Source organism: Coloeus monedula (assembly GCF_965178545.1).
Source record: "Coloeus monedula genome assembly, chromosome: 3".
Taxonomy (NCBI): domain Eukaryota; kingdom Metazoa; phylum Chordata; class Aves; order Passeriformes; family Corvidae; genus Coloeus; species Coloeus monedula.
Window position 1 is genome coordinate 27,781,229 of NC_138783.1, and position 16,022 is coordinate 27,797,250.

Consider the following 16,022-nt stretch of genomic DNA (forward strand, 5'->3'; position numbering starts at 1 on the left):
TGCTCGTATGTTTAACTCTGTGTGGTGTGTGCACCTACACCAGTAGTGCTGCATCCTCACTCCTGTTAAGAGAGCAGTAGCTGACAGATGACTTAGCATTGACTATTTGTTTTCTCTCTACAAGACCACTGCACGGCAATTCTAACCACCACAGTGCATTTCTCAGCTGCATTACCAAATGAAGCTTGGCCCCAAACCCATTAAGGTTCAGGTGCTCTCTTACCTAACCTCCCTTTCATGATGAGATAAACAACTGCCACTCCTTATACTGAAAAAGTATCAGCATCTAAATGCTCTCAATCAGGAATAAGCATTATATTCTTATCCCAGACTAGGATGGCTGAAGTCTGGTCCCGCCATCCTGCGGGGTGGCCATATCCATTTTCAATGCAGAAGAGGAAAGATGACAGCTTCCAAAAATCCAATGCTGCTCTCTTGGACCAAAGCAGAGCTTTTCTCTGTATGCCATATTGGTAGGAAGGAGAGCTACTATTGTCAAGGCCTCAATTCAGCAGTCAAAAACACAATCATTCCCCTTCATGAGATAGATGTGCCAGAACTGGAAGACACACCATAGCTGATAAAGGAAAAGATCTGTGCAGATCCAAGCATCCCATGTTACAGACAATTCTTGGTATCCTGGTTACATCCCTGATTATCTGGATGTTTAGCTTTATGAATTCTGTGAATGCTGAACACAAGAACTTACCTGCTGAATACATGTATTTGCCTGGTACAGTCAAGAGAAAACTGCTTCTCATATATATAGTAAAATCGGTCATAAAACAGTTCCTCCTTTACAAAGAGTTACAGAAATAAAATCAAGTGAAAGCATTCACAAGACTTAAGTCTTCAGAATCTCTCTTCTTTACAACTCCACATGAATATTGCCATCACACACTTGAAATGACAGCAGACAAGCTCCAATTATAAGGAAACCTTATGCCTATGCTTTAATCTGTTTTGGGTTTTAAAACCAGAGAAATGTAGTACCCATTCAAGGAGGTAAGAGAAAGCTGCCAGTAGACAAACAATTCTCAGGATTGTTTTCTCTTTTTATTTTGGCATAGGCATGTTATAAAATTACATAAAAGTATACATATAAGTGTGGCTGGTTAGAGTTCAGTTAAGACCTATTGTTTAACACAACAAACCATAAAATGATCACATTAACCCTGCCCTAGAAGTACAGAGGCAGTGCCTGTCAGCTTCTCAATCTACCCAGTCATGGGGGAGACAGATACATTTTCAAAATCAAATTCCAGGAGGCTTTTGCTAATTATACCCTTGGAGTGACTGAAGGTAAGGACAAAGCTTTGGACTAACTAGTTTCTTTGGACTTTGTTCATGACTCTATCCCAGCAACCAAGCAGACAGGAGATAGGCTTATGCCTCCATCTGTAATATATCTTACAAATATTTTAATTTCTAAATAATAAAAAAAACCCACCCCTGACTCACAAGCTCACCCTGGGCTGAAACAAAAGCAAGAGATTTTAGACCCAAACCCCACAATGTTACAGAAAATTATGACAGTATTACAAGAGCAGCTGCAACAGAAATCACCCCCCAAGCCACAGCGGTGCTTACAATTCACATGCTATAGCATTTAGCTGCTCTGCTTTATTTTAACAGCCATTCAGTTGGGGCAGAACAGGTGAAGAGCCAAGTGAGAGCCACGGCATCAGAGCTGATTCTAAACACAGGTGGTGGGCACGACAGAGAGAGCAGGAAGCCAACAGGAGAATCACTGCTGACATGTAGGACAGGGAAGATTGATGGCTTCCCTCTCTAGTTTTCCCCACTGTGTAGGCACGCAGGGGGTGGGGGAAAGGGACGGAGAAGCTGCTGTGCTGGCGACATAACACACCACAAGCCTCCACAGCACCAGCGCTGATTAATGAGACTGGAACGACTCAGGAAACAGCAAAGGATCATTCACAGACTTTGCTCTTGTTATAATTTTATTCGTGGGGATTCATTTTGCCCCAGCTGTCCCAAGCTGAAGAAAGTTCAAATTTGCCAGAGGAAAAGAAAATGTGGAAGTCAAAGGGAAGAAAGAGCAGCATAAGCAAACACAGACACACATAAAACACAAAAATTGGAAAATTTGAAATTTCGAACATGAAGACCTTCTCAACAGGGATCAAAAAGAGAAGAAAAATAAAACCAAAACAACACAACCAAAAACTTGCTCCAACCTCAGAGACAAAAGAAATTCTTTGGCTGACAAAAGTCACCAACTACTGCATCTTTTGCATCTGTCTACAATTTTTCTATTTCCCTTATTAATACTTGGCAACTTCAAAGCTCTGGTTGCTAAAATAATATGCTTGTCTGTTAACACTGGCTTAGAAAAACCTGTCTTGAGACAGTTATTAAGCAGCAAAATGAAGGAAAGCCAGACAAGTCAGATTTTACTAGCTAAAGCATAAATTTTAAAGCCTAATTGGGACAATTTAAGTATTAATGTTAGAGAAAGAAAAAAAATGAAGGAAAAGGGAAACTTAGGAGCAGTGTATGTACTACTTACTTTGCTTCATTTATTGTTTTTAATGCAATTACTTCTCTGCAAACTTGCTGTGGAAAATTTTGAACATGTTTATTTTGATCTGATAATTCAATATGTCAAATACATCTGGTACAAATGCTATTTCAACACGCTTAATTCTTAAAATGAGAGACTAAAGATCTAACATTAAATTAGAAAGAAACATATTTATACCAGAGCAAGTTTTCAGATAAATAGCTTCGGAGAAAAGATTAACCCATTGCCCAGAAACTGAACTAAATTAAGATTTAAACAGCACTGCCTAGTACCCCTTTCTTGAATGTCAAATGCACTCATATTTAAGCTTCAGGAGGACTTTAATATTTATATTTCAAATGAGAAACACATTTAAAGGAGGAACATTTACAGCACATACTAACCCCACCCTATAAATTTAACTCTGCCCTCTAGGGCTAGCAAAAGAACTCAGTGTGACTGCGGCTGGGTTAGGCTGCCCTCTCATGCTGCCTTGTTACAGATGACTCAGCAAATGGCTCCTTTCATGTGGCTCACTGCATCCCGCAAATGGATTCTCTCATTTGCTTTATGAGCCCCACGTGCCACTCGGGGTGCTAATGACAGCTGCACTGACAGACACGGGGATTATCTACAGCAGCTTGCCACAGTTCCTGCCACCACACACCACAAGGTACCTCTGGACCTGAGGGAACCGTGGACCCTTCCCTCCCGTGTCGAGTGGAACAGGAGATACAACCTCTGCTTAGGGACTTGGAGACAGCCAGCAGCCTCCTGGCTCAGGAGAGCTGGCTCCAGTTCTCTGCAGAGGCCTAGGACAAGAACCTGTGATAACATCTGTGCACAGCTGGTGAAGGAACCAAGCACTGGGTCTGCATGGAGCCAACAGAGGTCACCAATCTTACCCTAAACCACAGTGTCTTCCTTAGCAAGCACACAGCCTAATAGTCGTTATTTTTTGTGCTGTGCTCCTTACAGTTCTCCACATCAATTTGAAGGACAGCACATCACATCAGCATGTTAGAACTCCTGTTCAAAGCGGAGCCATAACCCAGCTACAGAGCAGGTCCAATGCACACTGAAACATGCACTACTTCTGCACCACCTGGGTTTCAAAGGTGTGCACAGAACTGCAATTCATGGCCTCAGATGCTGCCCGACGCAGCCTTAACCCTGGTTAAAGATTCTCAAACCATTTACTTGCCTTTTTAAAGCTGGGGCAATAAAGTTTCTCCAGTCAAACTATCTAACCATAGACATTAGCTGCAGGTTGTATCAGTCCGTTTCACCCAGGGCAGGTGAAAGGCTAAAGGAATTAATAACAATATATTTTAAAAACTGCAGTGGAAGGAAGGTGCTAAAAGACAAACCAAATTAGTGCCTCACTGACACGAAGCTGCAACAGCAGCTAAGCCTGGTGAACTATCAGCAGGAACCTTCCAGCCAGACAGGCAAGGAAGGAAGGTAAGGTCAGATTGGTACATTCTGCACCCAAATCCATCAGATGATGCACTCAATGCCCAAAAGCTGAAAACTTCACAGTTCCAGTACCGCAGGCATTGCTTGGAAGAGGTGGCACCGGGGAAAAGGAGAGGGAGAAGCAAGACAACCTTTGTTACACTGTGGAGAAAACGCCTAAGACACAAATCCATATAAAAACTAGCTTACTGTTCATTGAACAATGTGGCTGAACCAGCAACAACTCAAGTTTTTAGGCACAGGTGCCTCCTGGAAACAGCTCCACAAAGCACCCATCAGGTCTGGCTTCCTTCTGACCCAGCTGCAGCCCCATGGACTAGCACAAAGCACACTGGCATGGAAGCACTGAGCCAGGGAGCTCACAGCCAACCTCGTGCTCCACTCTGGGACCTCAGAGTTACTCTGTATCAGTCAGCTCAACTTCAATTCCTGGAAAAATATGGGAACAAATAATGAACTTTGAAGAAATTACAGAAATAACAGCAGACAGCAGTATTTCTCAAGAACTAGTGCATCTCAAGAACTCTGACAGCCTCCCATAGCACAAGAGATGCTAGAATGGAGAAGCAGTACTAAAGGTTATATCCTGATATTCATTAGATTCCAATGCTATCTCAGTTTCCGACAAGCTAGAGAAATAACACCTCAAATGCAATATTATATGCTGGGGATGAAACTGGAGAGAGAAAAAATCCTGAAAACAGCACTTACTGATGGCTTACAGTGGTTGGGAAAAGATGTATCAAATACAGTTTTGCAGGGTTTTGTCCTGGGTCCAGTATTATTTGATATTTTTGTATCTCCATTAGTAATGTGGATGATGAAATAGAGTATTAATTAAATCTGCAGACAAAACAAAGGATGATAAGGGCTCAAAATAATCTTGACAAAGCAAAGAAATGGTCTGAAAAACCAGAATGCTATTTATCAGGCAAAAGTACACAAATTTATACAGGAAAGTCTACTCAGCCACACAAACACAGGAAGGAGAACAGCTGTCCAGGCAACAGCTACAGAACAGGGTCTGGGGTTTGTAATATTTCAGAAGGTGAGCATGAATCAATACCATGCAGTTGCAAAACTACCACATTTGTAAACCATACCAAAAATTGCACGGGACTATATGAATAGGATGAAAATCCAGGAGACAGAAAACAATTTGCTCATCTTACTCAGGATGAGGATGCCCTCAAGCTGGAGAGCTTGGACAGTTTAGGTCCTGTATTTCAAAACAGTGGTAGAAAGAGGCCATAGAAGTTCAACCAAATCCAATGAGTGACCTGAAAAAAAAGACTGCACGAAAGCCAGAAATGCTTTTAGTCCAGTGGAAGGAAGACTGTGAAAGTAAAAGCTCTTAAACAATGAGCTTAAGGTAAAGTAAGAAAGATTCAGATCAGATGTAAAGAAAAGCTTCCAAGAGTAAGAAACAGAAAGCAATTCAGAAGACTGCTTACAGAGGTACTTTATTAAAATAAATAAATAAATAAATAAATAAATAAAATGTGTTGATAAAGATGTAAGGGCACTCAATTTTTATTTTGGGCCAGGGGAAACACCAGATCACCTCAAAGAGGGTCTGTTCCAGTCCTCTGAGCCCATATTTTGACATAGGCATGATTAAAGCCAAAGTGAGATGACCAAAGAGGATGGAAAAGGAATCAGAATTCTATTCAGATAGATTAGATCTCATGGCATTTGAAAATTCAACAAAAATGTAAGAATTGAGGCCTTTTCACTGATAGCAGCTAAACACTGACAAGCTTTGAAAAACCATTCTAAAAATGTTGAAAGATGGGAAATACAAGTCAATAAAATGTTGTTGAAAGATGGGAAATACAAGTCAACATTTAAATATTTGTAAACTGGTACATGCCCACATTTAAAAATGTACATTGCTCAACAGAATAAATGTGATAGCAGCAAGTGAAGAATTAGAACTTATTTTGCTACAAGATACATGTGGAACTGTCAAAATGCAGTGAAAAATGTAATATATTTCTAAATTATAAATCTAGATTATTTGATATATGAAAGGTTTTGTGATTTTAATATATTACACTATTCTAAGTATCAAAACCTTCACAACCTTGAAGCAAAACAAACCAGAAGGCTAAAGAATGCCCTCAAAACTAAATACTTCCCTCACAGAGAAATTAGAGAAGTTTTATGCTTTTGATCACAGTAGTATCCAAATCTCTTAAAACATCTGATTGCTCTTGCTCTTTCTCTGACCTCTAGCTGAAAGAGATTTTATTGTATTTTTTAATATATTTTCTTCAAGTGAGGAGTCAGCTTGCTACTAAGATTGCCCTATGGGATATAAACAAAGAATATCGACTTACATCTAGAGAGATGTTTTTTAAAAAATATTTTTTGTTTGTAATTACCATGTTTCTTCAGAATATTGTCCTAGAAACTCAAAGAGTAGTTCATTTCCTCTCCATTATTTTATTTGGCAATTTCCTGTAGCAAGGAAAAGTTGGCTTCAATTCACATGGGGCCAAAATTAACACAGCTGTTCAAAAACTTTCACCTTGTGGTCACAGCATGAAATTCATCTTAGGTGAATAGGAAAGTTTTAAAACCACCTGATGGATGTTGAGAGGCCTTAGAATGTGGAAATCTTGGTAAATTCCATAATGATGCACACATGCACAAAGAAAATGCTGCAGCTGGTCCTCCTTGTCTATGCTGGAATTTAAATATTTTAGACACAATAATCACACTTGTATCTGGGACTTCTAGGGAATTTAAAGAACTTTTTCTGGAGCTAGATAATCTCACAGACTGCATTTAAACTGTTGTTATCAGTGCAGGCTGGTCCTGAAATCACCAGGCTGGGCTGTTTCCACAGAAAGAACAAACAAGAGATGAGCAATGGATGAGGGGGACAAACACAAGTGTTCATTTGTGCTCAGGTCAAGAGGATGCAGCCAAGTGAGATGAGAATGGTAACAGCAAACTGTGACTTGCTTATTGGACCCCCTGGGTCCAGCAACATCAAATGAAAGTTCCCTAGTTTGTGTGTGACATTCACTGCTTTGCTTGTCCTAAAGAGGAGATGTTTCTTGCTGACTTACCTGTATTATTCAAACTGGCCCACAGGAAGCCAGGCAAATTACCAGCTCTCAGTTTGGGTGTACCCTGCGGAATATATCAGTGTAAAAAAAGCCCAAGGGTTTTTACTGTTGGTATCCCAGGGACGTGTAATACTCCATTTTCTTTGGGTACTGGCAAGTATTCTGAATACTGGAGACTTACAATGTTGCATGGTCAACTGTGAAAATGTCCCTCTGGAGGGAGTGACAGCACCTCTAGCTGCTGTGACCTGGCTTAATGCTTGATGAACAGGAGTCAGAATGCTGATATTGCTTTAACTTTGCAAATATCTAAAATGTAGATAGGGTTAAAAGAACACCCAACAAAACACTCGAGTGGAAGGAAGTACATGAAGAGCAGAATGTGAACTTGACTGCACAACTTACATGGGCTAATTTGTTGCCAGCAGAGATGCAAAATGAGATTTGGTCAGGAATTCAGAGGGCTGGACCCCTCATTCCCTTTACATAAGCAACAAAGAGGCTTTGAAATGTTTGAAACTGTTTTGTTCTTCCATGCAAACGGAAAGCACCCTATGGATGCTTATTAAGTAAAGTCTTTCCACATCTTGGCAAGTATGTGATTTCAAGAAAAATATTTGCAAATGGATAACCCAATTCAAGAAGAAGTCAAAGACCACCTTTGAAAGAAACTTTGATGTGGCTATAAAAAGATTATATTTAGGAAGGACAGCATAACGTGGTTCTGTTGTCAAAAGTTTGTACCTCCCCATATTTCTTTGCTGTTTTTTGTATAAAAAGCAATGCTGGTAAGCAGAGAAGTGAATGCCCATGAGACGTAGGATTAAGGCAGAATCCCTGAAAAGAACTGCTCCCGACTGTTGGATAAAGACAAAACAGGCCATTTAGCAATCTCACTGCCAAAGGACAGGGATATTGGAACATCCACAAGTGTGAAAGCAAATGACAAAAATAGTCGCTATGTGAACCTGTGGTGAAATCATCAGGAAGCCTGGAGTCTTTTATTAACGAGGAAATGCTGCTATATCTTTCCCAAGGTACAGTATCATGTACAGATTTCAAAGTCAGAACTATGCACCTGGCAAAAGGAAAAAGATGATGGTGAGACTAGGAAGTTGTGAAGATATTTGCAATTCATTTTCTTTTTTAATGCTGTCCAACAACCTTCAAATGAGATTAACAGGTCAGCCAGACTCTGAGGACAACACTATAGACCAATATACAGTATTTGATTGTCACTGAGTGTATGTGATCAGAAACAACAATGATGATCAGAACAACACATGCTCCATCTGTCAGAATGGCAGAATGTATACAGTTTCATCTCATTTCAGCTTCTGAATACTTCTGGGAATTGGAATAATCTTACAGAAGCTCTGAGCTTCAAAAATGGAAATCTAGCACTATCCAACTCTAAGATCCTTCTGCACAGGAATGTAAATATTGACACCCACCTACGTAAGTGGTGGCTTACCACACTTTGACATATCAATAAGAAGCATTTAATTCACCTTCTAATCTGTAGTGTAGGCTCCAAACCACTTACCCATAAACAATACAGGTAGTCTAAACAAAAAGAAATTCCTAGTCTGAACAGTTATCAAAGTGTCATCTAAATACAAATGAAGCACAGCAGGGTTTTATCTGCCTGTTACAAAGATAACATCCTTGCAGTAGTTTGTAACACGAGCTATGTGAAACACCATGAAAACTGAGGAAACCCCAATTTTTAAACTTCACACAACCCTTATTCTTCATTCAGTTATTGTGCAGACATCACTGAAGGAACTGGATCAACTTCACCACTCTATTGCTTTGGCCAGCTCCAAGGAGCAGATGCAGGCCCTAGCATAATTCAAATAACTTGAAGTTAAAAGTAAAAGCAGACATTTAATTTCTGGTAGCAATCATCACATTTCAGCACAAGAATGAGGGAAATGAGAAAGTAAGTATATATATTTCATTGTCTATTTGTGTGTGTATACATATATACAAATATGTATCTATTTCCTCTCCCATGCAGTGAGAAATTCAGGGCACTCTCAATGTGGATATCTATCTCCAGGGGCAAATATATATTTAATCCTCTCCAGTGGATATATAGATCTGCCTGATACAGCAGAAAATCATAAAATCTGCTTTGTGATTTGTCTGAGTTGGGGACTCCAAGAATGATACTGTTAGGGCTCAAATAATCAAAAGGAAAACAATTTCAATTCACTGCAAAACTCAAAAAATGTATGATCTAAGGTGGCTTAACTGACTTAATGCTTGGGGTTTTTCTTCACTTCAGCTTCTGATCCTACTGCAATTTGAGTCAATTCCACAAAATGTTTGTTCATCTAACCCTAGAGTCGCAGCGTAAACCACAACTTGGGTCATGGAAAAAGTAATTGTTGAGTGTCAAGAATAGCACTTGCTGTATTAGTAAATGGAAATTCTATCTGCCAATGGAACAGCATTAAAACAGGACTCCAGTCTCCTGTCTAGAGACAGAGGTGATCTGCTACAGACTGCTTCACAATGCTTGTTCAGCACATGCACTGGAGAAATTTACACAAAACTTCAGCATCCACGATGGCCAGAGTAGCATCTTTCATTAAACTCACTGTACAAAATATGTTAATAAAAACAGAAGTCCCTCAAGAGAAAAAACAGGCTTAGTCAAGACACTGGAAGCAAGGGCCAGAGGGGGAAAAGAATGGTGGGACTCTACCCAAGCCCTGCCAAGATGCCAGAATAAAGGGCTGTTTCCTGCTAAAACAATCTATGTTTGCCAGATTTTATTGTTAGAACTCCATTATGGAAATGAATAGGACCCGTTCATGCCTCAAAGATCCTTCATTTCTGTCTACAATGGGGGCTCTCTCAGTGCAGCTACAACAGTGGTCAAAATCCACTAGAGACAAGGCATTAAGCAAGGCAGATTGCAAGAAGTGTCTCTACAACTGAAAGTCTGATAAATCTGAGTGGAAACCTGAGCTCTCTCAAATCCAGTGAAAACTCAAGAAATGTATATTCTCCCTGTATAGTAACTTGCCTTCAGCTCTGGAGATGACACAAAAGCTAATGATTTCATTCTTGCATGAAGAACTATTCCACTGCTTTATCTGAAAGATAAACCAGTTTCCCTAGAGGATTAAACGTATTTAGTTATTGTTTACTTATTTATTTGGCTATTTAGTGATTAGAATAAAAACAAGCGACTGATGAGGAAAAACCTCCATTCCAATCTGAATAGAAGACACTAGAGGTTTAATCCAAAGGCTGGAATATGTTGCTAAATCCTGTTGATTTCATAAGGATCTGGGTAACTAAGTAACTTTTTAGTATCTGTGCCCAGTAACAATGGCAAACAATATTAAAATTCAGGAAAATAGGAAAAATTAAAAAAAAATAAAAAGACACCAATTTCTACATATGAATCCACATAGAAGCTACCTTAATTGGAAAGAATTTCCCAAATCACTTAGATCTTTCATAAAGGTCCTATATATTACAATATATTGAACCAGCCCATACTGGACACCAGAAAACATCAGGGAACAGGTATTTGCATTTCCAGCCTTTTTTCCTCAGTCAAAAGCACTTAGCTGCTACTTCCAACCTTCATGCTCTGTAGAAGAAAGAGATGCAACACAAGGGACTATCACAATCATAAATCCAGGGCAAGCACTTAAAAATCTGCCTGTTCATCCATCAATTTCAGCACACAACTGTCTGGACAGGCATTCTGAAGTTGACCTGCTGCAGTAACCTGGGTATGTGTGCAGCTTGTTACATGCACCTGGGGACTCATTTCATTAGTGGTTAACAAAGTGACCCCTATGTGACAGCAACAAATTCAAGATGGGAACATGGATGCTTTTAAACTGTTTGCATTTCATTCATAACACATCTGAATAATACTAAAAATTGAGCTCTCTCTCCCACTGTAGTTTTAACTACAATCTTTGAAATCCTTAAGGATTAGGGTCTGGTAATTTCAGTAACTTCCTTTCTCTGGAGTCCATATGGTAACTATACCCAAAAATTTTGAAGATTTAATTTGCAGTCTGGGAAAAAGCATTTTAATGGTCTTCTCCAAAACAACCCTTCAATTTTTATCTAACTGCCTTTTTCAGAGCCATCTTTGTTAAAAAATATGAAACATGACCAGTCATTAACATGACTAGCACAGTAACAATGGAGCGATCAGGTGCCCTGAATACAGAAAGAATAATACTTCCTCAAAAAAAGTAAACCTAATTTCATCAGACCCAAACAACCTGAAGATCTCCTCTTAAAGTACTGACAATACTGGCCACAGTCTCCAAGGTTCAGCACAGTCACAGAGGCCCAGCAAAGCATCACAAGACCAAAAAAGGAAAAATGGCATTCCCATCTTCAAAAATCCAGGAAAAGAGGAGCAGTCTGAGAGGTAGTCTGCTTAGCATCAATACTCAGTGAACAAAACCCATCTTTTGCAATTCCCTAGAAGATAACTAGAGGAAAACAACGGCAAATGAGGATTTGTAAAGAGCAAAGCATGCCAGATTAGTCTTACTAGCCTTGAGATTCATTAGCCTGCCCCAGCAGGGGAAAATATAGTAAATGCCTCTTGATTTTAGCAGCACCTTTGTTCATGAACTGTAAAGCAAATCAGAGAAACTACATTCAGGGATCTACATTGTGGTATTTTTTTAAAGACACTGACACAGGTGAAGAAACAGATACATTCCTAAATAAACTGCTAAGATTACCAGTATATTGACGAAGATTGCTTGGATTTGAAGATTCTGTACTTGCAGTGGTCCTGACTAAACATTCACCAGAGATATTTTCTGTGCAACACTCACCAAAAGGTAGAAGAAACATCCTTGGAATGGTGCAACTCAAACCAATTTCCTCTTTGTATGACCTGGAGAGTGTGTGCTGGAGTCAGTGTCTTGAGTTTCATTACAGCAAATCCAACTTTGAGTGCCAGAAAAGAAAAAAAGAAGACTAAATTCTAGCACCAAAGAGGGAAGGATTTTGTGTTAAAAAATATCAACCCTTGTGGCTGGAAGACGCAGTTCTGTACCACATAAAGCTAAAAGAGAATCCACTTTCTGATGCATCATTCCTGTGAAAGTTGACAAGAGATGAAGGTTGCAGGACATCAAAATGCACACGTTAGCAACAACAATACAGCCAGTAACAGATCATGTGTGAAGGCCAGGGAAGGCTTTCCTACCAAAGAGGAAAGACTAGGGTAGGAGAAAAGGCAGCAAAACGAGAAGTTCTTGTTTTCTTTAAAAGATATTCTCAGGAAGAAAAGCAATACAGGTATTGGAGTATTCTTACAGTAACTGTAATAACTACTCTGTTACTAGATAACTACTTTAATACTAGAAAAGAAAAATGATGCCAAAGACCCCTTCTTGAAACCAAATAACATCTAAATGTATACTTCCAGCTGAGTGTCTGGAAAGCCACTTAGTGATGCATGAGACCCTACTATCAAAAGCAAGACCTTGCCATTCCTCTACTTCACCTCTGCAGCCAGGACTAAACCTAATCCATGTTTTACCAGGACGTACACCAACAACTGACTGACTCACCTTAGATTAAATTTTCCTACTGACAGGTTATGCCACAGTTGGATTTCTCATAATTTTATCAGTAATTCCCTGGAGTACCTGTAGTTGCCATTTTTAAGAGTGTCTCATCAAAGAAACAGACTCGATGAAATGACTTCCTATAACCCTAGCTTAGGGACCACTGAAGAATCTGGGAAATAAGCTTTTAAAAGTCAAGATACCCCAAACATAATTAAACTCTCCAACAAAACATTACTTCCTGCTTAACCGCATATATTATGCCTACAAATGTTAGCTGTGTGCTAGAAATATGTACAACAAAAAGTACAGAGCAACTTTTCCACAGCATGGTAAATCCAGCATAGCAATGAACTGTGCACTACAGAGAAACAAAGCTGGAACCACATAAATTACGTCTTCTAGTGACTACGACCACATTATCAAACGCTTAAACATCAAAACTATAAGGGTGCCAGTAGACACACTGCTCAAGCTTCAGGCAAACACTTTTCCAGCTTGGAATTTGAATACTCCTCATCAGCAGGCAGCAAATACATGATCTGTTCCAAGCTGTCTACCACGTAGCTGAACCACTCCGGAGTCCAGCCTGGCAACATGAACAGCATAAATAAGGGAGCTGTTTTTTCCCCTCAATTCTTCTGCAGATGCACTGTAAGTACCTCTTCAATTCCAGTGCAATTCTTTCCAGATAGACGTAAGAGGGCACTTAAAGTGAGAGAGAAAAGTGATAAAATCCCACAACCTACAGGACTCACAAATTTAAAACCAGAGCAACAATTCAAATTACTATTGTTGGTTGAGGGTGGGTGATCTGAAGCTATACAAAGTTGGTCAGAGCACGGTGCTATTAACACGAGGCTTGTGGGTTCAATTCCCATATGGGGTTTTACTTAAGAGTTGGACTGGATGATCCTTGCGGGTCCCTTCCAACTCAGAATATTCTGTGAATCTGTGAACCAACTCTAACTTTGTGCTTCTCTTCTTTTAAATGAAAACATTTAAAGAATAACAAGAAGGAAGCACATTCTCAGACCTATCACACCTAAAGACATCATGGTAACAGCAGCCAGGTGATAAAGCACCTGGTACGTAATCTTGACCTGACAGCTGACTCAGATGTGGCAATGAAATGCACATCAGAGTAAATATTAATATACAACATGAGCCATGTTCACTCAGAGTAGATTTCTTTATTATGCAAGATAAATCAGATTTCTTTGCTAGAGGAATGAAAGCAGGGGAGGGCATCTGCTGTGATACTGAACAGAGCCAAAGAGTCACCATGTGCATGAGGAAAGATAAGCATATTCAAATCCTTTCAATATTTTTCAAGGAACTTTTGAGTTCTAAAAATAATGAGTGGTTTGAGGTATCTTTGCAAGACCTGCTTTGGCAACATATTACTGGGACAGTGCAACTGTTCAAATTTTAAGTGTTAGAAACCTAGGAAGATTTAAGAACATGTAAGTGAAATTAAATCAAAGCACCTCAAGACATGGAAACACCCAACAAGTTTATCGAGTATGCCATATTGAGTATTCCTTAGCTCTTCTATATTGTTAGAGTTCAACGCAATCTTATACATAAATGAATTCTGAAACAAAAAATACAAGCAAAATCCTTACTTCTGCCTCACACTAACGAAGTAGTACGAAGAACGCAGTTACTAAGTAAAATATCAGTTACCAAAGTTTCATATGGAATAACAGGTTCTTCCTCTTTTGCTTTCATTCTACCGCCTCAATAGAAAGGGCAGAATCAAGGTTATCTGCATGGTATTAGCTGTTTTAGAACGTAACGAAACATGCCTTGATTTCTCAAACTTCATTTAAAAATCCTAGTTCTGAAATAGTCCTGCAGTGTGTAGTTTACCCAGATTCACCACTATACACACCAACTTTTTGTGCACTAGTGTGTGCTATAGCTTGACGTGCTCAGAATATCAGCTCCATGGCCAAGGGTAACAGAATTCACTTGCTGCAAATTCATAGACAATACAGATTACATCGAGAAGCTGAAAGGCATCTTTGATCTTCTTCTTACCCTATTTATTTCTTCTCACAAGGAACATGAGACATATGCACCCTGGTACTCATTCTGAATAATGTGTTCCTTTATTGAAACATACCATACTATTCAGGATTTGGATGACGTGTGAAGAGCAAGATTTTAATGAAAAAGCCAATTGTCCAACTAGGGGAAACATTCTCTAAAGTGATGCAACATTAGTATTATTGTCATCAAATTCTTCCACTCATTTTAAAAACAAGGCTACAAGCTACATAAAGATTTCTAAGGAAGCTATTCATAGACATAAGGGGGGAAAGGTCCTGAGGGTTACAATAAAAATCCCAAACGTGTTAAAGAAATTTAGACACTACTACACCCCACTGAGGTCGTGTAAGTACCAAGGGGAGGGGCTGACATACGTCCATTCAGACACCTATGCGGTTTGGTTTTTTCTTTCCTGCTGGAGAAGACAGGAGTTTGTAGCCAGTAGGTGCATTTAAAGTCGAAAGGGAAGAAGTAAAGACCACCGCTGAAATCTCGCACAACGCCCAGCGGTACCTCAGCGCTTGAACGACAACCAAGTCGCCGGCACTCGCCGGCTCAGGCCTCCTTCTCTCCCGCTCCCCGAGCGCCCCGCGGAGTCGAAGCCCCTGCGGCTGAGCGGAGCCAGCGAGAACCAGCCGGCAAGCGGGAGGGACGCTCCCTGAGGCGGGAGCGACGGGCGGCGAGCGCGGCTCCCCGAGGGGCGGCAGGAGCCGGCCCGGCCCCGCCCCGCGCCCCCCGCATGCGCGGAGCCGGCCCGCGGCACGGGGCGGATGGCGGCTGGGCCGGCCCGGCCCGAGCGCGGGGCTTGTCCCAAACCGGGCACACCGGGAAGCGACGGGGGAGATGCCCCAGGCCGGTTACCTGGCCGAGGGTCCCGCGGTGCAGGGCCCGGATCAGGCCACTCGGTGTCGCCATGGCAAAGGCGGGAAGGAAGAAGCGGGGGGGAGGGAACCCGGGCAGGAGCCGGGCAGGGTCCACGCATGTCCCGCAGCCCGGAGGGCGCAGGCGCGGTGCCGGCGCTGGGAGGGTGCGGTTAGCGGGAAGGGGCGGTGCTGGCGTCGGCACGGGCCTTTGTGGGGATGGAGGGAATCGCTTCCTCCTTTTCATGGCTCCTGCCTCACCTGCGAGGTTCTCAGCAGCACGTCCCCTCGGAGGCTTCCTCAATCCCCGCATCCTTCCGGCCGCCTGGCCGTCCCCACGGCAGCTTTTCCACGGAGAGATCCGCAGCCTGGCTGCTGCTGGAAGATGCGCGCCTCTGCCCGTCCTGTCAGACTAACTAAAATCAGCCCCCACTGAGCG

General features: G+C 41.1%; 1 protein-coding gene across 2 annotated transcripts in view; it reads right to left on the minus strand.

The window, feature by feature from the left end:
* WARS2 (tryptophanyl tRNA synthetase 2, mitochondrial) overlaps positions 1-15,742 on the minus strand; it is a 40,710-nt gene extending 24,968 nt beyond the window's left edge. The window contains exons 1-2 of one of the 2 annotated variants that reach the window (XM_082277422.1): positions 15,585-15,690; positions 11,925-12,039 (exon numbers count right to left, since the gene is read on the minus strand). Coding sequence is in view for 1 of the 2 variants with exons in the window: in XM_082277423.1 (XP_082133549.1) it covers positions 15,585-15,638 (54 nt within the window). In the remaining variant the exon portion in view is untranslated. Of the gene's footprint in view, positions 1-11,924; positions 12,040-15,584 lie in introns of both variants that reach the window. The other variant, XM_082277423.1, reaches the window with a different exon arrangement.
* Positions 15,743-16,022: the final 280 nt, after the last annotated feature.